The 24,660-nt window shown below is 43.1% G+C and overlaps 1 protein-coding gene across 1 annotated transcript in view; it reads right to left on the bottom strand.

The window, feature by feature from the left end:
• Positions 1 to 24,660, bottom strand: part of SYNDIG1 (synapse differentiation inducing 1) — a 58,545-nt gene that overhangs the window by 19,598 nt on the left and 14,287 nt on the right. The window contains exon 3 of the mRNA XM_065732879.1: positions 19,657 to 19,794. Within this exon, the coding sequence (XP_065588951.1) occupies positions 19,657 to 19,794 (138 nt within the window). The remainder of the gene's footprint in view (positions 1 to 19,656; positions 19,795 to 24,660) is intronic.

Below are 24,660 nucleotides of genomic sequence, written 5' to 3'. Positions count from 1 at the left end.
AGAAACATCAGCCTGGCTAAAATAGACGCTGACAGACCTTAAATATTAATAAACATATCTGCCTTCTGTAATTTGAAGTAATGTCCCAGATAGGGGTGCTGTGAAAGCAGCTGTTTTCTTGCAAGGCCTGGTTGAAGCACATCAAAAGAGGGACGTGCAGAATGCAGAATTTGCAAAAGAGGGTGATGGAAATAGCTGTGACTGTTAGCAGAGTACACAGAGAAAGTCCTCCTGTTGTAAGTGCTAAGTTACACTGGAGGAAACAGTTGTCAGCTGGTGTAGATAAACAGCCCCAGCTGCCTACAAATACACGCCCCAAGGGGGAATTCATCATAGCTCTTTCTTCACCAGTAAACTTGCAAGGCAGAAGCCTAAATTTACAGAAGCAAACAGCAGGGTCTGGCTGGCAATTATTCCTGAAAGTGTTTTATGGTTGTTTGCCTGTATATTAAATTTGATAGAAGAGCACCACTCTCTATGAAGATTTTTTTCTGGGAAAGTGTAAAAAAAGTGCCACAAAAAAAAAAAAAGGAAAATACTTCAGTTCTAATGCTCTACTGCAGTGCCACTCCAAGGGAGCTGCAGTTTGCTCAGTGCATATCTTCATCTGACCTGAGGATCCACATCCCCATGGGACTGACTCTCCAACTGTGACACACCATGGTCAGGGAGCCCTAGAATTCATCTGTCTGGAGTCTTACCAACACTCAAGATGAGAACATAAGGCAGGAGAGCATTTCTGCATGGAGGCACGTAGCCTTTGAGCTGAAAACCTGTCTTTTCTTTTGATTTGCTTTGCCTGTTGCATTCTCACCAAAGCACTTTCTTCTTTTTGTTGAACTGTGTTCTGCAGGGAGCTAGAAAAGCAACCAAGCCACTCTTTTGGACTAGCTGTCAAGCCATTCGTGATGGTTGTAAACATATCAGTTCATACCAGCAGGCTCTGCTGACAACTATTTTTAGTAATTCAGTATGGATTTGCTGAATATGACCAAGCACTTTTCCTCCTGCTTCATTAAAAACAATCGTTCATTCTTAGATGGTAAGTTACAATGAAGCACCAAATAAATAAGTGCTAGCCCCTAAATACAGTCTTGAAGTCTGCAATCCTACAAAACAAGTTATCTCACTCTCTAGAAAAGTCGCCTAAACTGTACATCATATGCAGTTCTCATATGATATCACACCAAGCCAATGTGAGTAAGTTGCAAATGTGCTACAGCTCTCATGAGTTGGCGAGACTCCCCACCGCTGCCAAAAGAAGGAAGTGTAGACTGTCCTGGAAAGATGAACATATTGCCCCAAAGCAAGGGAATCAAACAAAGCCTGGCTGTGTAACATCACAAAGAACACCTTTCTAATAAAAAGAGCAACTTAGAAGGAACCACACCAGCAGCCTGACCTGCCTCACCACTCAAAAATAGAGCACAGAGTATTAAACAGAAGCAACCTCATATTATAATGGTAACTTTCCTATATCAGATTGCAGTCACTCCTACTCTCCCCATCTTAGGATGTTTCTAATTCTGAGGGAGCAGTAGCTTTTCAGGAAACACTGCTATGAACACGATGTGAGGAGTCAGGCTCTGCTGCAGTGAAGTAAACGTCATTAATTGCACCACTGTCCAAGCAGAATGCTGGAAGAAAACCCTGTACTTAGGTTAAAAGAAAGTAGGTGAAACACAGAATTCTGTGAGTTTTTGTATCATGATGAGTGAAAAATAAAATCATTTTAAAATGCACAATTTATGACAAATGGAGAAGAGATTCGAGGGAAAAAAATCAGATCTCCAGGTCTATGAGTTGTCTCTTTGATTATCAGGCCCACCTATTTAAGAAAAGCATTGGATGTTCAGGACTAAGTTCCTACTGCAGGTGAAATTTTGAAGTCCAGAAAGACTTCTCAGGATAGAAAGTTATTTTTCACACAAGCTGATACAAAGACTACTGGCAGGAAGAGGCAGGCACCAAGTTTTTAAACATGAATCCTACCCTGGCCCTTGAAGAAATGATGTAGTTTTCAGCCCTGTCCACCTGCCTCCAGGGCCAAAGGGGTGCTGCCATTACACTTGCTAATTTGAGCATCAACCCTGCTGGGAGATTGAGCAGTAGCAGACTAAGATTTGTAAATGGTCTAGTTCAGAAAAGGTTGCAAACACCAGTTACCAAGTAGCTGCTAAACTGATTCAAGACTGAGATAGATTGCTGCTGTGTGAAATTACACATCAGTATGCTTTTTCTCCTGAGCCATGCTGAAATTACAGAGCCCAGAGCAGAGGTGTGATAATAGATCAGTTCAAGTGTGTATCAAACTGGCATCAAGAGAGGACTGTAGCATAACCAATGATAATCTTTCAGAAATCCCAAGCTCTGCCTAGAAATGTAGCAAAACCATTCCTGACTGTTCATCTCAACTGTTCTCCCTCACTGCCAAGGCAACATAATAGAGCATCTCCCTCTCTCTTCCTCTAGAGAGCTTTTTTAAAGTCTAACCCGGGCTCACTACACTGCAATCTAGGGCTGAGTTTCTTCAACTGTCTTGAAGTGGACATGAAGAATAGCTTACTCCCTCCTTGCTTGCACCTGCCTTTCACAAACTTTGAGGCCATCCCTGCATTTTTCCCTAGACACCTCTTCTCCAGACTCTCTCTGCTCTAAGGCAGTGAGGAGCCTTATCTGGCACTGAGAAGCTGGCAACACTGCCACACTCTGAAAATGCAGGCAACAGCAAGAAGGGAGGGCTGGCACAAGCAGAGATAATAATATGTATTATACTGAATTTTATGTCAGGACCAGAAGGCTCTTTATTAGATGATTTTCTTCTTTACTGCTCCCAGTGGAGCAGCAAATGCATATATTAGACTGTAAACCTCTACAATGCAATCTATGTAAATCACAAATATAAAGCCATGTAATGTTCCCTCATGGTGATCCAGCATCAGCATCATCAGCACTGTCAAAGCCAAGGGGAGCCCATTATTGCCTATGTTAGTGGAGATAATAGAAAGGAATTTCTCCTCACTTGGGCTGCTCCCCTAGCTCAGCTCAGCTTGCTAAGGTGCCAGAAGCATCTTTTGTCACTGGAATGAAAGTTGACCCTGAGGGGCTACATAAGCAAAGCCCCTACTTAGTTATCCCCTAAAGTTCCTCCTGCTAGAGGTACATGGGAGCCAGTAGCTGAGCAACCTCAAACTTAGTATCTATTCAGTTGTTTGGTTGGGAATTTCTTTTCAATCACAGGGAAAAAAAGAGGGATTGACTGTAAGGGATTTTCTGAGGATGGGACATAGAGGAAGAGGCCAGAGAGTCTCTGGGCACATATCTTCCCAGAACAAGATGACGTGGTGTCATCATAAGAAGATGAATTCCCATTTTCCTCACCAGGAACTTGAATGAAAATATAGAGGAGACAAAAACACAGCGCAAGGATGCTTGCCATCCAGGATGTAGGTGGCATTTTCTGGTGTTGGGGATGCTTGTGCCTCTTAGCAGCAACTGAAGGGAACCTGCCCACAGACAGCTCTGTTTCACGCTTGCCTCTGGGGAAGCACATTCACTCACTGTGAAAGATGCCATTAGGAAAAAGCTTCACCAGAGGAAAGCTCACTGGTGAAATGATCAGTGGCACCTAATTTCCTGTTAAGAGGCATTTGCCTCCTGAGGGCCAAGTTAATGGAGTCCAACCGGGTGTTGATTTGGTTATCATTCGCTGCTAGGTAGATGGATAGCACTGTCCCGAGGCAGGCAAGCTGTGTGCTAATGATCCTTCCTCACAGGCAGCAAGCTCTCAAGGAGGTGCCTGTGACAGACAGCTCATTGGGGAAGTTAGCATAGCCCCAGGTGGTGCCAGGCCACTGCCAAGCCATGAGAGCCTTCAGAGAGCTCAAATAGCACTGGCTGCAGACTGATTGCTTGGTCTTTTAGCTCCGGAGGTTGCAGAGGGCGTTCTGATGTTGCTGGTGGCTCGCTGTGCTACATTCAGGAGCCCAAGAGCTGAGCTGATACACCACAACACTATAGCCCTGAAAGATGATGCCTGCCCTACAGAGATTCAGTCAGGGATAGGGATGTGGCAAGCGCTCATCACCCGTGTTTAAGGTGGATCTGGGTTCCGTACAAAGGTACTACGACAAACACTTGGCCATTGAGAGATGCTCTAGGACAAGTTATTGTTCAGAATTCCATCAGGGAATCATGACATTCAGTAGATCTGAAAACTAAGCCACTAAATCTAAAATGAAGTCACTCAAAGAGACACATGACACAGAAGCTATGGGAAGTAATATCAGCAGGAGACATGGGGAAAAAATGGGTAGAAGTGGAAACAAGCTCATTAGCTCTAGAAAGCCTGAAAAGGCAAGATCTGCTTCGGCCTCATTTGATGCCTCATAGAGGTTCACAATAACCTCATGGTCTCTGCTCTCAGATCCAAGGTGATATACACAAATGACCAAAGAATTTCTTACCCCTTTCTATTCTTCGAGAGAACATTGTGTCAGCCTCTAACATGGTTTTCTTGTTTACCATTCTAAATAACAACCCAGTGGTGGCAGACAAATGGGCAAGATGAACTTAAGGGTTTTTGGCATGCCTAATGTCTATGATTTTATGAGTCATTTCAATCAGAAAAAAAATGATAGGTTTGAATGGAACTAAAAAGACATGACATCATGGTTCTGTTCCCTTTCTTTGGAATTAGCAATAAACTGAATTATGCCAGCCACTTATCATTAACAAGAAGTCTTTAACTTGCTTTTTTTCCAAAATACGTTTCCCCTCTCTCCTAAATCAATTCAGTAGAGAAAAGTAAGAGGCTTTCTCTTGTATACACAAAGAAGAGCAATTTGGCCTTTGAGAAAGTAATAGAATTTCAGGCATCACAAGCAAATCAGTAGTGTCTCGGCCATATGTACATCCAAACAGCAACTGAAATATTTAACTGCAGCCTTTAGCAGCATTTTTTCTGTTTTGGCTGCTTAGCTGAACATCCAGTCCTGCTAGGCTGGCTAAAATACCCTGGTGAAAACCTCTTGGCAGTGCTGTTCCTGCCTCTCAGAACACTGTTTTTGTAGATGACCTGACTTTAAGGTGAGAAGTCAGGATTTTCCTCAGTAGACTTTACAACTGTAATGCAATGGAAAGCACGGCAACAACAGCAAAACAGCAAGGTTCCAGGATGCAGAAAGTGAGGATTTGCTCAAATACAGCAGCCTTGGGCACAGAAATAAAGGAAAAAATAATAATTAAAAGAAAAAAAAGAAACTGCTTACCATAAGAAAACCTCAGGTATGCAAGGACCTCCAGCAAGATACCCTCACTTCCACTGGCAACCCTTAAATGAGGTCTGAGAAGGGGTGGAGCCAGGATCCAGGATTGCATGCACCTGAGCTCACCTGCCTTCCCATCAGGTGCTTAATCACTGGTTCAGGCCATGACTTGCATTTCTGCTCCAACAGCATGCTGAAACTTTCAGTGACATATAATTTCACATAAGTGGTACTCACCCCAACAAGGGTCCTGAGCTAGTTCAGAGTCATCACATCATTCATTAGTCTTACACAGACAGGGGCCTCTCCATTCTGCCCTGCCATGGGGCACAGGAACTCTTCATCCCAGCACAGGGTGCTCCCTCATGACATCTCCTAACCCCAGCCCTATGCCAGCTCTTTGCTGCTGAGCAGGAGCCAGAGTGAAGGAAGCAGGAACACTGCCTCTCTTCTGCTTCACCACACTCCAGTGCTGGCTGAAGAAACGTCTGGTTACCAGAAGGGTAAGCAGTTATGAGCTGCAGTTTCATCTTTAATGCTTGCTGTGACAGTACAGGTGGTAGTTCACTGCCTCTTGAAAGCCTCTCTTTTCACTCCTGGCAGCTCAGTGACCCTTGAGACTTCGAATGAGGAAAGAGGGGACTGAATCCTCCCAATGCAAGCACAGGTTGCTTTAGTTAACTTGCCCATTCTAGAATAGACAAAATGCTTGAAGTGAGGAAAGAGTTTCTCAGATCACCAATATTCTGGAACCTCCCAGTGGTCAGGAAGTACCTGCCCCCCACCTCCTCCAGGCTTTATACCCTAAACTCTCCTGCTCAGGATAAAAGGACAGCTTGTTTTCAGATGTTCACAAGCCTGGGCTGAAGGTAAAATGCAAACACCAAATTCTGCAGGATGCCATTTTAATCCACCTTTGTAGCCAAGGTGAAGTATGAAGACTTGGCAAAATGGCTATATAGCAAGTGGGCATCTGATTTTTAAGGAATGGATGGCCATTTGCTCCCGCTGAAATATCTGTTCTGAACTATTTATGGCTAAGGAAGCTTCAGGTCTCAAGATACACATCAACCTGTAAAAGTCCAGACATCACAGCTCACCTCATCAAAAGCACCTACACACAAGATCTCATGGTCAGATCTAGGTCCCTAGGAGACATCATGCTCCAAGTACCAACTCTCCAGCCTCTTCAAAGGTGGACACAGATTTCTGTTGTCAGGGCTTGAAGTGATTCAGTGGTCTGATTTTTGGGTGGTTCTGTGTGGAACCAGGACTTGGACTCGTCACCACCCTGTGCTCATACTGGAGATAGCAAATGATGCACATTCTGCCAAAGAGATTTCTCAGAGGTTGTGATTTTCCTTTGCACTGAGGTATGACAGCAATCTCTCAGCTTAATTAGCAATTGCCAAAATATGTCACACTTGGTAGGAGGTAAATTATTTTGGCCTTATCAAATCATTTTCAAATATACTGTTTCTTCTGTGGTCAGAAAAACATTACAGCCTCAAATCACCAAGGGACCTGTAACAAAGGGGAAGGAAGCTTTGTGATAATAACAGAGATCTGTAACAAAACAGCAAACGCAGGGGAGCAGGTATCTTTGCTCCAGATTTCACTGTGACTTGGCTCACTGTGAGGTTGTTCAGGTCTGAATGACTTCCCAGAATGAGGAGAAGCAACTACTTCCCTCAAACTATATTGTGGCAAACAGCAAGTCAGTGATCTCTTCACACATCTTCAGTTTCAAAAGCAAAACTGAAGCTCCCCAGCTCCAAGTGGAGCCCCAGTACAATCTGCAATGCTGAGAGTTCAGATTCCCACTATTTAATATTTTTTTCCACTAAAGAAATCTCCAATTTATAGGCTTGGGGCCAAAGAGTTGTATTGTTAACATCTGCAGCTAGAAACCTCACACCTGACTGCGGAAAGTACCCCTGCGTGAAGGCTGTGGGGTAACTCATCACCCTGACAAAAACCAGGATGGCACAAGAAGAACGTAAGTTCAGCCTACAGATTGATGGTGGTGTAACTGTCAGCAGGATACGATTCTGTCTTTCACGGTAACGTTAACAGAGTGTGCCAGCATCCTTCTACTTCTTGCAGGACAGATTTCTCCCCTTTGTACACTGTCTTACGTTTGAGAAGATCTTTTCTGGTATAAAGGGCATTGATACTAAGACTGCCTAAAATGTGCTGCTTTAATTAAAACAGTATAACTTCTGCTTGTAATTAATCCCTAGTGGGTTCTGAAAATTGGATCATTCTTTTACCCTGGTCCACAGAAGAAAAGAAATTTTCAACTCAAGGTGCACTGAGCCCTAGGGGCAGAGAGATCAACACCAAAGCATGCAGAAGCTGACTGCAAGGCTGGCAACACAGGGAGAGTGGCTGTGCAAAGGCCAGAGCATCTGTCATGGTACTCTTCCAGCAGTCCCTTTGTAGATGTGCTCTCTGCAAATGAGGAAGCAAGCAGCTCAGTCTTTCTTGAGGCACAACTGTACCAAAACCCACTTTCATGCCAAATCTAGCAGAGAAACAGTTTTCAAACATGCTTATTGCTGCTTTGTGTGATGACGTATGAGAAATGTGACAGAAACCTGTGCCACTACACATGCATGAAGTGTCCCAGGTGCCTGGTGGTTATGGGGTCAGGGCTCCTAGAGAGGCATCACCAAGAGATGCTAGAACGCTGCTATTGCCTTCCCATGATGAAGGCCTTGATCTTGAGACTTTGGTTCTCTCAATGAAGCAGAGCCAAAGTGACACCCCATTTAATATGCACAGAGCAAAAGCTGATGTGGGCCTGATATTTGCACAGGAATACAGGAGCTCTAAATTAAGATGTTACTGATTTCATTCCAAGCTACCGAGAAAAGTTGATTTTTAAGCATCCCTTGGATTTCTTCCTTCTTCTGTTTCCAGCATTTCTCCTGAATAACTTTAAGAGTTGTCTGGAGAACATAAACCTCCATTTGCAGTTTATGATCAAGAAACAGATATGCAATATTACCAATTCCCCAGGCTGAATCCAACACCCTGAAACACTTTGAGATTTCTTGCTGTTAATAAAGAAATGAAGGGGAACTAATGCTGCTCATTCTTCTTCCAGTCTGTTATGGTTTGAGTACATGCACTTGAAATGTCTTTAGAAATGATCTGTTTTCCAATCAGCAGACATACGAAGTTTGCATTATGGTTTTGTTGTTATTATGCAACACAGAAGTTATTACAAATGGGGGAGAGAGTCATGAAGCATCATTTCCATGACACAGTTGGATTCAGAATATCTAAAGGCTTAAAACAGACCTGATGAGGGGAAAACTGCTGAAGTGTTGACAGAACAAAGTGAGATGCAATAAGAATAAGAACTAATCCCCACATGATTTAAATGATTTAAATTAAAATCAGAGAAAGTCTCAGAGCCTTTGGAAACCAGATTTTACTTTCCACCACAACTTATGAATAGCCACTGTATGTATGACATGTGTCAAAATGACCTTCAGCAGTTTTAGCAATGGAAAGTTTTCAAATACAGGCAAGACATCCTCAGGACACATCAGGAAAGGCCCAGGACTGCTCAGGGTCAGTCTGTTTTGTCACAGCTGTGCTTCAAATTGAGACTACACAGATGCAGTCAATCCTTAGCAAAGATAATTTGGACAATCTTCAGACCAGTGCTGTGACAAAGTCCCATAAGGTCACTTAAGTTATTGCTTTACAATATAACTCCTGTGTAAGTGCAAGCTCCTAATTAATTGCTTAATTAGTTGTAGTCAGTAGAAACCTGCCTAGAACAATGCCATCTGTGCTACAAGGTCAAGGAATGAGGACATGTTCAGCAAAATTATTGAGTGCAATGTCTTGACTGAAATCCAGAAATCACAAGCTGGGACAATTACTATTTAAATTTGCCCAAAGGCCCACATGTCTGGGGACAAATCCCATTTCCTGGGATATCACACCTAGGAGGATTTCATATGTTACTGCCTGCCATTACCAGCACAAGGACTACTTTCAGCTTTTGCAGTTCATCCTTGCCATAACAAAGGAAAGTGCTGGAAGCAGTTGCCAGGCTCTGACTCATAGATGGGGCATTCTGAACCAATTTTTTATCCCTACCATGGAGTGGGAGCGTGTTTCCTTCCAGAGATCCTCTGTCAGATGAGCTGAGCAAGAAAAAAAATCCAAATCCCATCCAGGGAACAGCCCCAGGAAGAAAAGAATCAACCCCTCCTCTGCTCCTACCATCACATTTCTGCACCTTGACATGGAAAACTGAAAGAGAGGACCCTCACAATGTACCTTGTGATACACCTCATGATGCTGTGATGAGCACTACCAGAAGTTCTCCTTTATTTCCACAGAGAAAGTGACTTGAAAGGGAGATGGCTGCAGCCTGATTCTTTTGGACAAAGCTTTATGGGTAGCTGCATAACAGCAGCTGATCCAGCTTATGGAATTGCATTCCATGCTACAGCTTGCAAGTAGCTGTGTTTACAAAGTAAAGAAGCGCTATTACTGCCTGGTGCATTTTATAGCTAGGGAGTAGCTCAGAGAGGCAATGACATGAACTACAGGAGTTTATGCATGCATAGCATCACCCCATTGCTTATTCTCCATTGGTCATCCATGCAGTGAGGACTGGGAATTTTGGATAACGGCTGTTTTGTTCTTTCATGTGGACTTCATGATAGCAAAGCGCTCACTCTAAGGAAGGCAGGATGAGGAATGTGGTGAAGCAGAGATTGCCAGTTCCATCTCTCCTGCTCCATGCCATGATCCCTCTATTTTCATTTGTGGCCCCCCCTACTCCATTGGAGGAAGCCAAGTTCCTCTGTGAATGACCATGTAACCCTGATTATTTCATGTTTCTTGAGAAGTAATACAAGAAATGCCAAGATGTGGAAATGTCATTCATAACCCACTGTTCATTGCTTCCCATAATGAATGTATCTTAATACTACACTGGCACAGAAAAAAAGGAGGAAAACGATTTTTAAAGTTGGAAAAAAAGCTTTTGACTTCCTTTTTTTTTTTTTATCTCCAAGCACATAAAATGCTAGATTAGTTTTATTTCCAAGAGTACATTAAGATCATGTGTCTTGATAGGTGCATTTTAATGTCCTGCCTACTTCTGTGGAGACAACTGGAGGCAAAGAATCCACTAAATGCTGTTGTTTAGATTAGGAAATAGTGTTTAGGAACAATGCAATAATACTAGACAATGAACCAGTCTTTCACTTCCCAGTGAAATATTTCAACCACTTCAGGCACAAACAAAGCAAGCACTGGAAGCAGGTACAGAAGAGACTGGTAGGAGGTAACACCAAAACCCTTGCAGATCTATGTAAGAACAATTAATGCAGGAAAACAACAGTCTGTCTATATTCCTCTAGCAGTCCAATTTTCTAGTGGCTGCCTCACAGAAGCTGCTCCTTCTTGGCTCAGTGCTTTTTCCTGGATAATGGGAACCAAGAGCAACTTCCCCAACTCAAGCTTTTATACTGGCTCAGAACTTAACCTTACAGAGGTCCCTCTGAGCACTGCCACTAACATCAGAAGCCTCTCTTTTCATAGAATCACAGAATCATGGAATGGTTTGTGTTGGAATGCCATCTAGTTACAACTCCCATCCATGGGCACAGTTCCCACAGACCAGATCAGGCTGCCCAGGGCCCCAGCCAACCTGGCACCGATTGTCTCCAGGGATAGGGCATCCACAGTTTCTCTGGGCAGTCTTTTACTGTGCTGCCTAGGGAGACCTTCTGTGGTCTCACAAGACAATTTTTTAATCTAAATTTTAGTTTTCACATGAAGGAAACCTTGCAATCAGTGAGCAAGTCCATAGCCTCACTGTTGGGATGACCATAGCAACTACTTGCACTGCAGGAAAACCCCTGAACATAACTACTCAAGTGATACAAGTTGCTCAGGTACAACCTCTGACAATGTGGCAGCTGTAGAGAATCTTCACTCTTCCTATCTTAGTTAAAATAGGAGTTTAGATAAGAGCTGAATCCCTTCCTCAGATTGTGCCTTGCAGTGGGTTCTGAGATTCATCTATTTTGATATTTCAATACAGCATATAATAATTCAGTGTGTATTTTAGGCTGAAGAACTAAGTCATTAGTCACAACCATACAGCTGCAGGTAGGTACAAGTCCCTTCATCGAATCATTAAGGTTGGAAAAAACCTCTAAGATCATCTATTCCAACTGCCCATTTACCACCAATATTGCCCTCTAAACCCTGTCCTTAAGTACTATATCTGCCCTTACCTTAAACACCTCCAGGGAAGGTGACTCCACCATCTCTCTGGGCAGCCTGTTCCTCACCTGTCTTTCTGAGAAGAATTTTTCATGGTACTCAACCTGAACCTCCTCTGGTGCAACTTGAGGCCACTCCCTCTTATCCTATCACTGAGTGAAGAGGCTATCTGATTGCACTCAAGATGATCTGTAAGATGATCTTCCTTTTCAGCTGGTTCTTATAATTCATCCCAAAATACCCATAAAATACCTAAATGTGTTAACATAAAATTGATATATAAATCTTTATAAAACACCTGTATAAAAACTTCTTTTCCACTAATGAGAAGTCAGTTCAGTCAATTAAAAGTTAAAATTGTCAGGTAGGCACCTGTAGGGTGGATAACCCAAAAGAACAATATTCATAGAAAATAATGAGGAAGATGGCATATTTTGCTAGGCTTATCTGGATGGTAAGCAGACAATCAGTAAATAAAGAGAGGCTCACCTTTTGCAGATGATCAAGGCTCACTGATAACTCCACAGAGGAGGGATCTCCAACAAGACATCCTTCCCCAGTGATGGTCAGCCCTTAAATGGGGTCTGGGAGAGGTAGAAGAGACAGACTCCACCCCTTCCAGTCACACAGGTACATTGCCTTCACCTGTGCTCTTGCAGCTGACTCAGTGCTCACCTCAGATGGTTCATGCCATGAGTCAACAGTTCCCATACATAATCTCTGTACGCACAGATCACTGGACTTATGTCTTCCTTCAGAGTGCTTTTCTGAATCCCATTTGGAAATAGATATGTAGTTTATAATCAGAAGTGATCGTTTCACTTCATTGTGATTCAAATGAAGTAGTAATTCAGTAGCACTCACCACAACAGCTACTGAAATACTGAACTGCGTATTCAAGATTAGAATGTAGCCCTGAGTCTGGTACATGATGCTTATCCCTGAGAAGAAAAAAGAATACCTGCGTATTCTGCAAACTGATAAAAGGTTAACCTTAAATCTGTGCCATTGAAAACATCTACTCATTTTACCTCTGTGAATATATTACACTGCAAATGTGTATATCTTGTTTCTTTTGTTTTTGCTTTGGAAAAAGATTTCTATGAGCTGTCTCAGTGAGAGATGAAAGAAAGATCTATTATATAAACTGTATTCAAAGACCTACTCTAGAAATACGTTCTGTTCTTCTTGCCACAGGAGAATTCAAGGGACATCATCATATTGCTGGGCTTCTGCTACCACTATTGAAGAAGCATGCAAAGCTTCTTGGCTTCCTTGACAGTCAAGGCATACAGTGGGATGAACTGAAAGGGGAAGACTCTGTTCCAGTCCCAGATTTGCATTGGGTTTCTTCTTTTCTAAAGCCTCTTTCAGCAGGGTTACCTAATATGTGCTTTGTCTTCCAGATGATGATGGCTGGCTGCCATTCCACATTAGCATGGACATCTTCCTACTCTTCTGGAGAAATGCAAGATCACGTGCCCTGTGCTTGTCCTTGGACACTGTCTCCCTCTGTGTCCACTCCCAGAATATAATTATCTCTGGATGCTCTACATTTACAGGTGCAAAAGATAAAGCATTTCGCTGGGAGGCGTGGAGTTTGCTAACAAAAACTTCTTGTAGTAATGCTAATTTTATCTCTGTGCTAACAAAAAAACATCCTCATTGCCTAAGATTAAAAAAAAAAAAGTAAAATAAGAACACTGCCTAAGTGTTTGTCATGAGATTTGCTTACATGTCAGGGTGCCTGAACACCCTAATCAGTGGTTGTGTATCACTTTACTATCCGATGGGCCTCTGAATGACTTTGTGAGTAGCATAGACACACTGAGCTTAGAGGCAGGAGCACAAGTAACTTGTTGAAGGTGCATTATTTTGCTCTGAAACAATCTTCACTGTCTCGTAAGCCTGTGAAATAATGAGCAAATACATGAGCAACAAAAAGTAACAGCAGGACAAAAAGATGACGCCAGGTGGGAATAGTGTTTTATACCCTTGGAGCATGACTACTATATGTTTCTTGACTCCTGCTGTCTCAGCATAATGTGTGAGACATAAACGTCTGACAGTGAGCAATTCACATTCAAAGTTTGCCATTGTGCAGGATGTTCTTGTTAATAAAAGAGACCCCTAATCTCCTCAAGCGTTTCAGGTTGGTCTCTCTTCTGTCCCAAGACTTTATTGTAATTAAACACTTGCATAATGAATTAAACTCTCCTGGGAATGTTACATGTGAGCTACCTTTCCAATTATTTAAAATTAGCTTAAGGGCTGAAGCAATCAGGCCACTCATTAATCTAATCTCTTTTTGTCGTTGCAGTTCACGACTTGGAAATGTGACCACAAGATCAAATGGACAAAGAGGAATGAAGAGGAAATTACACAAGACACTTACAAAGTTTCCTAGCTCAAGACTTCACCTACAGCACAATGAAACCAACAGTGCTGACATGCTACGCTAATGGCCAACTTTTGTGCACACAAACATCTCTCTTCTCAGGACATGTCTACCCTGAAGGGAAAAGAGCACAAGCAAAGTCTACGCTGGCTCTTGCGGCCTGGCTGAGAGCCAGCTTCAGCCCAGAAAGCAAGAAAATGAAGGATCTGGTAGTTAACAACACCACTTCAGAGCACCTATGATTGTCTGAGGCAGAGCTGGCTACTGGCAGCCCCAAGTTTCCCCATCCAGTGCATACTTCCCTCTTGGAAATGTCCTTTCTTCCTTCTTGAAAAGACTGAGGGACCCTCATACTCACTTCTGATAAACAGCACGACAATGAAACGTGTAGAGAAAGCCTGAGCCTATCTGCTATGGGACTGATTCAGTCCCATGACTAAGAATGAAGGGACATGAGCACGTGATGACATTTCCTTGCTCATCACCTGCATCTGCAGTGCCAGCTCCTGTCCCAGGTGGTTTCCAGAGCCTGCATCTTGTCTTCTTGCATCTTCAGTGCATGGTAGGAGATTCTGGTAGACAGATCTGAACAGCTTCTTCAACAAAGAACATTCTTGAAGATTTTGGCCTTCTAGGATATGTGATAACCATAAACACAAAAGTTTAGATCAGCTAGAATGATCACCAGCACAGACCCTCCTCCTCAGGATTAGGCTTGTGTGTAGATGCAAGTTAAGCAACCAAATAAATATAACTGTAGAGCCATATGCAAGTACAAAGTGGCTGCCTTGTGGCAGCTAAAATTATAGTGTTATATCATGATCTTGAAGTGCTTATCCTTGCAAACACTGTGTTTTACTTAACAGAAGTAGGCACATACACACTTACACAGAGAGACAGTTTGCGAGCAGAGATGTATGAATATTTGCAAATGATGTTTACCCTACATTTCCTCATGCAAAATCTTGTTCTCACTGATCTCAAACCCTACCAGTCTTCAGGTCTTAAATCTGACAGACCAGTCCTTTCCAGTTATAGAATCATAGAATGGTTTGGGTTGGAAGGGACCTTTAAGATCACCTATTTCCAATCCTCCTGATGAATGTGACTAAAGAAAATATTATCTGTTTCTTAAGATAACTACTGAGAGGAAGTCCCAAAGCTTATGGTTTGTTCCAAAGAGAAGCTCCAGCTCCCTGTGACATGAGGATGTAAGAGCTGTAGGCACCTGGAACTGAAGACATGTAAGCATATTCTGTATTTTGAAAGGAGAAATGTGGAGAAGAGAGAATAAAAGCACACAAAGGTCTCAACACCACCACCACTAGCACATTTGGAAGTGTGATCTGTCGTACCACTGAGATCTCTCATGCATTTTCTAGATGAGATGGAGTCTATGAGCTGGTTTTCTAACGAATAATCAGCATATAATGTCTGGGTGTTACTTCCCTGTCCTTTTAGTAGTGGCTGGATATTAACATTTGATGCAGAGAAGCAAAGAAAGTGAAATACATTCACACATGTTGAGCATCTGATCTCTGATAAAGTTTGAGTTCATATTGTCTTCTTCCTACCTCTGGAAACATGGCTATTATTGCTCTTTTTTAACTGGTGACCACCATACCATAAAAATACAGTTTTTTCAAAGCCTCCATCTGTGAAGATTGGATAGAAAGTAACCAAAAGCTTCAGAAGTTATTTTGAAGAGAGACAAGCTGTTCTTTTGCCTCAATCACATACACCTGATGTTCATACAAATACAAGAGAAAATCCTTTCACACAGTGCACAGTCCCTACTTTTCTTTAAAGGTGTCCCAAGTGATAATGCTTGGGGTTGTGTTGCTCAAGCAGTCCACGGGTTGGGGAATAATTACAGCGCTGTGCATTCCTCGATCCCTGTGTGAGAATTAATTGTCACATGGATTAACTGCAGCAGAAGGAAAGCAATTGCTCTCATGTGCTTGGATCACAGTCTGATGCCTAGCAGACTGCATGCACTGCCAAGGCAAAGAGCAGAGATGGGATTTGGAGGCTCTTTAAGCACCTAAGCATGCAGAAAAGTGTCTGGTGGGATTTTTCAGGTGTGTGTCTATGCCTTCTGAAAATCCCACTAAACCTGTCTTGGCATGTCTCAGTCTGAGAAGGCCAGGAGATACCCAGTTCCTGCTGCTGGCAGCAGAAGCAAGGAATAAGCAACCCATGAAGATTTATGCTGGCAGACACAGTGAGGCTCAGCAGGAAGGACTGCAGCTGACAAAGATGTTATGTAGACCACAGGTTAGGAAAACCTGCCTGTCAGTCAGAGATGAATCTGAGGAGGTTACGTGGAAACTGTATAGAGGAGGTGTTGTACCACTCCTGTTGCTCCTCTGGCCCAGTTGGCACCTCATGGATGCTTTGGTAGGGACTTCCCAGGGCAAGTCTCGCCACATCCAATCACATCCCAAGGGAATGCAGGTACAAAAGCAAAACTCATTCACACCAGCACAGGCTTAGCTCTCTGATCATGTACTTCTTTGTAAAGAAGGGACAGAAATACATGCCAAGCTGTTTCCCTCTTTCCTAAAAATAAACCCGTGGAGCAAAAGAGGATTCAGACAAAAAGATCCTGCAGAATTATCAACTCCCACTGAGCAGAAATATCCACAGCCTCTGATAAATTGTCTGATAGGATTAATGGTAAACTTGACAGGAGAAAAGGATTTATTTTTTTTAACATTCTGACTTACAAGTCTTCAAAACCTACAGAGCTGAAAACTTCTGTTAAAAAAAAATAGCTTATTGATTGACTTCAGAAAGTGAACGTTTACTAAATAAAGAAGATGAGTTTTTTTTTTTATCAGACACACTTTGCTGAAAGGTTTGCAACATTTCCTCTGCAAAGGCTTCTTGGCAAACCAAACAAAAAACTCTTTAACTGAGCCCTTTAAACTCAGCTGTGAGATGCTAGGAAAGAAGCTAATCCAAAAAACTCAGTCATAAAAATTCAGAGTACCAGGAGACCTATCCCTCCTGAACAGTGACTCTAAAGCAATGCCTTTGGAGAGTTCACTTGAATGGCTCATGGGCACAAATCAGCAGCAATTGCTCAGAGAACTCAGACATGGCTCCATGTGATGCCCATGTGCCAGGCAGGCACCTTGTGCCAAGCAGCAGTGGGACACTTATCCCAATCTCACCATTCTTCCCAGTGCTGATCTCACTCAGCAGAAATATCTGCTTGGAGGCATTGCTGGGATCAAAGGAGCAGAGCAGGTGTTTTGGAGCACAGGTTGTACTGACAGTGACTGACTGGGTGCTGAAGGTGAGAGCGGGAGTTAGCAGCCCCAAGCTCAGGATATAAAGATTTTGTGGAAAGGAAAACAGTACTTAGAAGCAAATAAATGAGCAAGCATATAGCACAGCAATGGCCTTTGGCCCTCTCTTTTTCAGACAGAAGATGAAAAGTAGTGACTCAACTTTGCTTGGGATAGGAAGATCACCAGGCAATGCTCTACTCATTTGCAGTGCAAATGTATCCCAAGCAAGTCAGGCCTAAACCTGCAGATGTATTGCACAGCTGAAGGAACCCTGTTTTTTTAAGAAGTTTGCCACAGGTGCCAAGTCCTGGCTCAAATAATCCATGCATTACCTCTGAAGTTCCTGCCCATTTTTGTTGCAGACTGGGTCTTTTTGTAAAACTACCCAGTAGACTTCTGAATGTGTGAAATTGTCAAGAGCTCAAGCAACATCAAAAAAGACTGGAATGCAAGCATCAAATTTTGGTCGATAGTTACAGTTCTGGTTTTGACAAAGGATGAGTAATGTTAGTGTACCCTTTTGTATTAACAAGGGAGCTCAAAAGTTATTCAGGATTTTTAGATCTCTATAAATAGAAGTCATACGCTAACAGGACATAATGTTTTACTATCTCACATATAAAAGATCATTCTGAACACTACCTCATTTCTCACCTTGTTTTTTAAAGGAGGAAATTAAATGAAAAGCACTGTCCTAATCCATCATTAAGCCCATCAATTCCAGAGGCATCCTTTAACACTTTGCTGTACCATGGTCACCTACATCAGAAACCCCGGGGATCAATCAGCGAGCTGAGCCACAGGTCTTGACATCATGCTAGTAAGAAGCACATACCATAAAGGTGAGCAGGCCTCTTCCAAGAGCATCTTATTTTCTGTCTTTGTGAGACCTTCTCCAACTGTGTATGCTCCTACTGAGGCAGCAGGTTTGTGCTGGCCCCTGGGATCAGCTCATAGCTATTATGAATGCTTCTCAGCCATTCTGCTTTTTAGTACTTTATTACATTGTTTGTTTTGCATTTATTGGTTTGCACTCTGCTTTCATTGCTTGGATAAAACTAGCTAGCAGTCCCCAGGCCTCCTGAAGGAAAGAAATTACTGAATGCCCTGTTTTTCCCAACATAGAGCAAATATTCTGCCAATGATTTCTGACTTGGAACCCTTCTTTGGCTGTAGCTTTGGAGAAAAATCCTTCCTGTTCCATGTATGTGAGGAGTTCTTGCCATTGAAACTGCTGATAAATAGCTCTGCCTGCAGGACCAAACGGCAGAGTACCAAAGTACATGCTGCTCTCTCCCAACCCTTTACTTTGTGCTGCCATCATCATCAGGTAAATCCTTTGACCCAAACTTGAGAAATCAATAACACTTAGCCGAGGAAACCTGTTAATTTTCACTGGGCAAAATTTAATCATCTCAGAAGCTTCAAAGTTCAATGACAGACACTTCATTTAAATTAAAAAAGGAGTAGTGCTGTATCCCTTGCTTGATATTAAGGAGTAGGATGCTGCAGATCTAAAGTGCCTGCTCTGGCTTGACAAACAGTCAGTGCGGATAGGTGTTTAGAAGAGGCAGATCAGAAAGGCAGGCGAAAGGATGAATAATTTTGGTGCTGTGGAGTACAGAGTACAGCTTCCAATAGGTACTTCTACCACCAGCAGATAGAAATATAAGTGAATGTTTCTTTGTTGTCAAAAGAATAGACTTCCAGTGCGACTCTTCTGTCATGTTACATTTTCAGCCATGCTGAGAAACTCAATAATTACTCTGCAGGCACCTCTGAAGACATACTTATTGAACAAATGATGGGGCATTAGATGGTTGTTAGGCACAGGCTGGAAATCTGCAAGAGTGTCTCAAGGAGGAAACAAACTGAAACACCATTGCTTTTCTGATTAAAAGATGTATAGTTAGGACTGGACAAGAAGAACAGGTCGAGCAGTTTTTCAGGGGGAAAGAAATCTTCCTGGGAAGCAAATCTACTTCCTCAGAACAGAAATGCATTTTTTTTCTCCTGGTTTTCTTTTCTACATGATCGGTTCGGCAACTAATAAATGAGGTTTTGCTATGGGAAATCTGAATGTCTGACTGATATAGCAAGGGTGCTTTTCACTCACAAGTCATAGCCAGGCAAAATCCTCAGCTGGATGTTGTACATGGAACCTGACTATTGTCAGTGAAACCTAAAATATTTTCTAGGCTAATTCCTCACTAGAATGCCTCACAAGACAACCACCACCATCACAGAGATGAAGGCAGATAACAGTGTCCCCCACACGATACTCTGCTTAACCACCTCCCGCCATCCTGAAATAGTGTCCTGTTCACAGGTGAGTCTTGGTGACCTTTCCTTGCTAGTGTGAGAATGATAGCTACTTCATGGATGCTAAGCCATGGATTAGCAGGATATGTTTTAGTATTACCTCATGAGACAGGTAGAAGGCAGCAATTCCCAATGGCCAGAAGCAGCAGAGCATGGAGAACACAGTGAGGCCAAGATGATCTCTTGGTGGCATCATCAGGAAATTGTCTTCACTTTCGGTGTCACTTGAGTAGTCGCTCTGGAAAAGCAAGAGAGAAATGTAGAAGTAAATGGCAAGGGACTGGAATACAACAGGCTGTCAAGCAACAGCAGCATGCAAGATTACAATGTGCAAGATGTAATCTCAGTGAGGTCCATGGTCATTCCCTCTGCCAAATGAGCTGCTCTCTGCAGCATCCATGAGATAGAAAGAGGACTGTTGCAGAAACTGTGAACGTGACAATGGATGCAGAGGAGAAATAAATTTTGCTGGGAGAAGGGAGAGATCTTATTCCCAGATATATTCAGAATTAAAAAAAAACAGGTCCATGCATCACGCCACAGAAAATCATTCACACAGGAAAAAGGTAGAAAAGAACAACTTCTCTTGTAAGATAAATTTAAGATGCAATTTCTTCACATTCTGTAAGTGCCTCTGTGAGTAGATAATTTCTGATCAGACAGCTCTGCTGTTCAGCAGAAAAAAAATACAAGAAACCCCAGTGAATGAAAGCAGAGCAGATGAAGAGCCGACATAAGGTGCAGATTTTTAACATAGATGGTGATGAACAATTTTCTACAGCTGTAATGGATTTTCTATTACGTCAAGCCCTTTCTTAAATTGAGGCTAGCTATCCCTAAAAACTGTGTGCTTTACCTAAATCACAATGTTGTAAGTGAGCAAAGGCCCTCCAGACAGCCTGTCCTGGGTACTGGAGGCATGCTGGAGGCTGGACTTGGTGGCCACACAGTCCCTTCCAGCAGAAAAATGTTGCTCACGCTATAGGAGTCGGACAATGAGCTCTGCTGTGAACCATGGCTGCCAGCAGTCTTTGATGGATTTTCAGGAAACAGCCCTTTTGGTATCACTCCTTCTTTTCTTTCAAAGCAATCATTTCAGTCGCACACACACTGCATACAAAACTAATTTCTGGTATGGCCCTTTGAGATCTGCTTCAAATCCAGATGGTTCAAGAGTCTGTTTTTGACAAGGACCAACACAATGCAACTATAAGACAATATGTGTTCTATTTCCCTCCCTGCAGTGCCTGTTTTGGTGTGCAACTATTCTGTCCAGCACTCTGATCCCTTTGCTCTTCTGCAGGCAGTCTGAATTCACCTAAATGCAGCAGATGGTGATGGCAGTGTGCTGGATTGCTGCTTTCCCACCAAGAGCTGTAGTTTATTACTGGTCACCTCAGCACATTTACTTCTCACTGAGCAGCATCTGGTTGATGCTTCCTTAGCGGGTGATGCCTCTAAAACCTGTTGCCATCATGGATTTTTTGGCCTGGCAATGCTTATTTATTTGCCTGTTTATTTGTTATTTATTTTTACCATTTGGAGTTTTGCAGTTGCTCCCATTCAATTTTAAAGGTATTTAAATGATCCATTATCCTGACCTGGTTCAAACTTCTCTTGCTTCCCCAGCTCCCAGCCTAACACACAGCAACAGCCAAACAGCCAGCCATTCAGAAAGGGCTCACAGGGCTCTACCCTTGCTTGGAAAGCTTTTCATGCCTAACTTTACAAAGCCAAAATGTTTCAGAGGGAATAAAATCCTTGATGGATATGTCCAAGTCCATTCTTCCTTCTGTGACTCTGTATTTTGATCAACTCTTCATGATGCTCTCTAGATACCCACAGCCGGTCTGTCTACAGCTCATCTGCAACATGCATTCAACACGCTGCTTCTGGAAGGCAATTACCACAGACAGCAATAAACAAATCCATACCAGACCAGGCCAGCTGCCACAGTCTCCTAAATCACACTCTTTATCCTGCAGAGCAGTAAGAACAGCCATAAAGTAAATATCCCTAATCTGAGCGTGAGTAGCAGGGGTTCCCATCCCACAGCCCTCTGCATGCATTGGAAGGCACTAATGAATCTCAGTACTTTTGTGACTCTGCAAGTGGGACAGCTGCCATGACAAGATTAGGGAGGTACCCCTGCTCTCTGAGGCACATCAACTGAAAAAGCAACATTACTCAGCTAGGGGGTGTCAGCATTCACCGCTGTCCTCTTTCTGCCTTACAGCTAACCCACTCCTATGGCCTGTTAATAATTTGAATGAGAAGGCAAAGGGATGCAAAGTGCGTCCTGAGGAATCAAGCCAATGGCCCACTGAGCCCTGGGCCATGCCTCTGTGCAAAGAACAATTCTGTTATCTGCATTAAGACAGCTCCCTCAGGTTTCCCCTGCTTCTACTTTCACAAGTTTGCTGAGCAGCAGGTCTGCGCTTGCCTTGTTCTTCACCTTCATGATCTTGTACAACCAAAGTGCTCCACATCCCTTGGCTTGCTCCTCTATCAAATGCAGCATCCAAAGGAGGGCTGCAGAGATGGAGAAGGGTCTGGAGGACAAGGTGTGTGAGGAGCACTGAGGCCGCTGTGTTTGCACAGCGCAGAGCAGAGGAGCTGAGGGAGGCCTCATGGCGGCTGCAGCTCCTCACAGGGAGCGGAGGGCAGCGCTGAGCTCTGCTCTGTGGGGACGGCATGGAGCCGTGTCAGGGCAGGGACAGATGGGGGTTAGAGGCAGATTCTTCATTGAGAGGAAGGCTGGGCACTGGAAAAATCTACCCAGGGAAGAAGTCATGGCATAGAAGTCGCCAGAGTTGCTGAAGCATCTGGACACCGCTCTCAGATATCAGGTTGGATAGCGCAGTGTGGAGTGGGAAGTTGGGTCAAAATCCTCGTGGGTCCCTTCCAACTCAGGATGTTCCACGATTTTATTACTCTTATCTATCTCCACTATGTCCTTAAGAAGTAGGGACCACAAATTCATATACCACATGGAAAGTGGGTTGCAGTGTGCACCCTGTCTCATCCCTGGGAACATTCTTTACCATATCCAACGCTTGCTGACTTATCAGCTTGGCCTCTGCACTCCATGCTCTGAGACCAGTTTATTCCTCAAGCTGCAGCTCATAGATACAAGCTCAGCATTGAGTCCACATGGATTTGATTATTTTTCCATAAACATATTTGTTTTCAGTTATTTATATTGAAACACATTTGCCACTCAGTTTCTGCAGCCTTTACAGAGCTTTTCTCCAGGAGGTGGACACCTCCCTGGGCTGTTCAAACACACAAGATTTCTGGTCCCTGGGAAGGCTGAGGGCACCACAGACATTAGTGGGAAATTTTTCATTCCCTCTGGTGGTAAGGCCATGGCACTGCTGCTCAGAGAAACTGTGGGTGCCCCATCCCTGGAGGTGCTCAAGGCCAGGTTGGATGGGACCCTGGGCAGTCTGGTGCCTGATTCAGTGGTTAGCAATCCCACCCATGGCAGGGGATTGGAACCAGATGGTATTTAAGGTCCCTTCCAAGCAAAGCATTTCCATGATTCTATGATTCTCATTCCAGTGCTGCCTGCACACACCTGTACAATCTAGCAGGGTTAAGAGAAAAACCTACATGCCATTGGGCATGATTCACATAAATGCTCTTCGTGACATTCTCTTCGTACTGCATGAAAGATACAGCCAGGAGGTGCTTGGATATGATGTGAGGAGCAGTTAAAGGAACAAGACATGGCTTAGGATCCACTTTCTGTCTCTGTGTTTTTATGCTCATGTCAAAGGGATGTGTTTTCACAGCAGCAGCCAGCAATTCATAGAGGGAAAAAAAAAAAAAGGAAGACTTAGTTTGAAAGCCCTACATTTCTTTTCTTCTTTCAACTCCCCAGAACATTCTATTTATTTCACTTTCTAGAGACTGTTTCAGACATTGCTGGAGAAAAAGAGGTTTAAGAGAGAGCTGAGGTGTATTCTTTTATGTGACACATATGAATAATTCAATTTTCTGCCATCAATAGCTTGGTTTTCTCTAAATAAGCCATCTATCCAAGGGCTAGGAGGAAGAGTAGCCAGTGTGTTAATATGACAAATGATGTTTCAGGATAGCACTGTATTTGCAGAGGAGCTCTAACAGGAGGATATTTCAGCTAGAAACTATTACTTATTACGTATTTCACAGCTGCCACATTTGACAAGTTGTCTGTCTATTAATTGTGATGTAAAGAATTCATAAGATATAAGAGTTCCAGAGATAAGAAGGTAGGGAATTATTTGATTTCAAGATAGGCAGAGAAAGGAGAAGTTTAAATCTTTGACAGAATGCACAGCATTCTGCTTTCATGCCTGGTAAATGCTGGAGCAAAATGGGGCTGTATGTGCTAGTAAGAGCTGTTTCAGCTATGGTTTTCCTTGCAGACAATTATGATTTCCATATGCAGTCTGAATAGCATTACATCAGGACCTCAGGAACACTGCTGGTAATGAAACACAAAAGTTCAATGTGGCCACTGTGCTGCAGCCAGCAAATGGCAGGACCTCTACCACGGATGTCTCCTGCTCCCCTGCCACATCTCCTGGGATTTTTCAGAGTCCCCAGACTTGGGGAGTGGAATAAGATGCCTCCTTACAGACAGGCTGTTGAAAACACTGACGATCTGAACAAATCCATTCTGAAGAGAATGACAGGCAACAAAGCAGCAAGTCCTGCAACCTTGCTGGGGTGGCACTTCTAACGAGAACTACATAGCTGTCAGTCAAAACAGCTGGCTTTTTTTCAGAGAATGTATCTGTGGCAATGTTTTTCCACAGGAAAAAAACAGTATTTCTGGTTGTGATAAGCCTAACTCTACAAAAAGCAAATGCTGTCAGAAACACCCTGAGCAGCAGAGTCCATAAAAACCTGCTCCTTGCACGTGTCCATGGACTCCAGTTAGGTATCACGCAGTGGAGCTCATTACAAAGGGCTGTGTTAGATTTTTCCACATTTCCAAACAACTAAATACCGAGACCCAACATCTCCTAGGCAGGTGCTTTGCACGAACATATGCAGTGCCAGAAAGGGAACAACTCACATCTTCAAGTTTGTTCTGTCCCCCTGAAAGACTTTC

The sequence above is a fragment of the Cyrtonyx montezumae genome, unplaced genomic scaffold (genome assembly GCF_038088225.1).
Source record: "Cyrtonyx montezumae isolate F1298 unplaced genomic scaffold, pur_monq_1.0 scaffold_0, whole genome shotgun sequence".
Classification (NCBI taxonomy): Eukaryota; Metazoa; Chordata; class Aves; order Galliformes; family Odontophoridae; genus Cyrtonyx; species Cyrtonyx montezumae.
The sequence above is the reverse complement of the archived record's forward strand: the minus strand, read 5'-3'. Positions and strand labels throughout refer to the sequence as shown.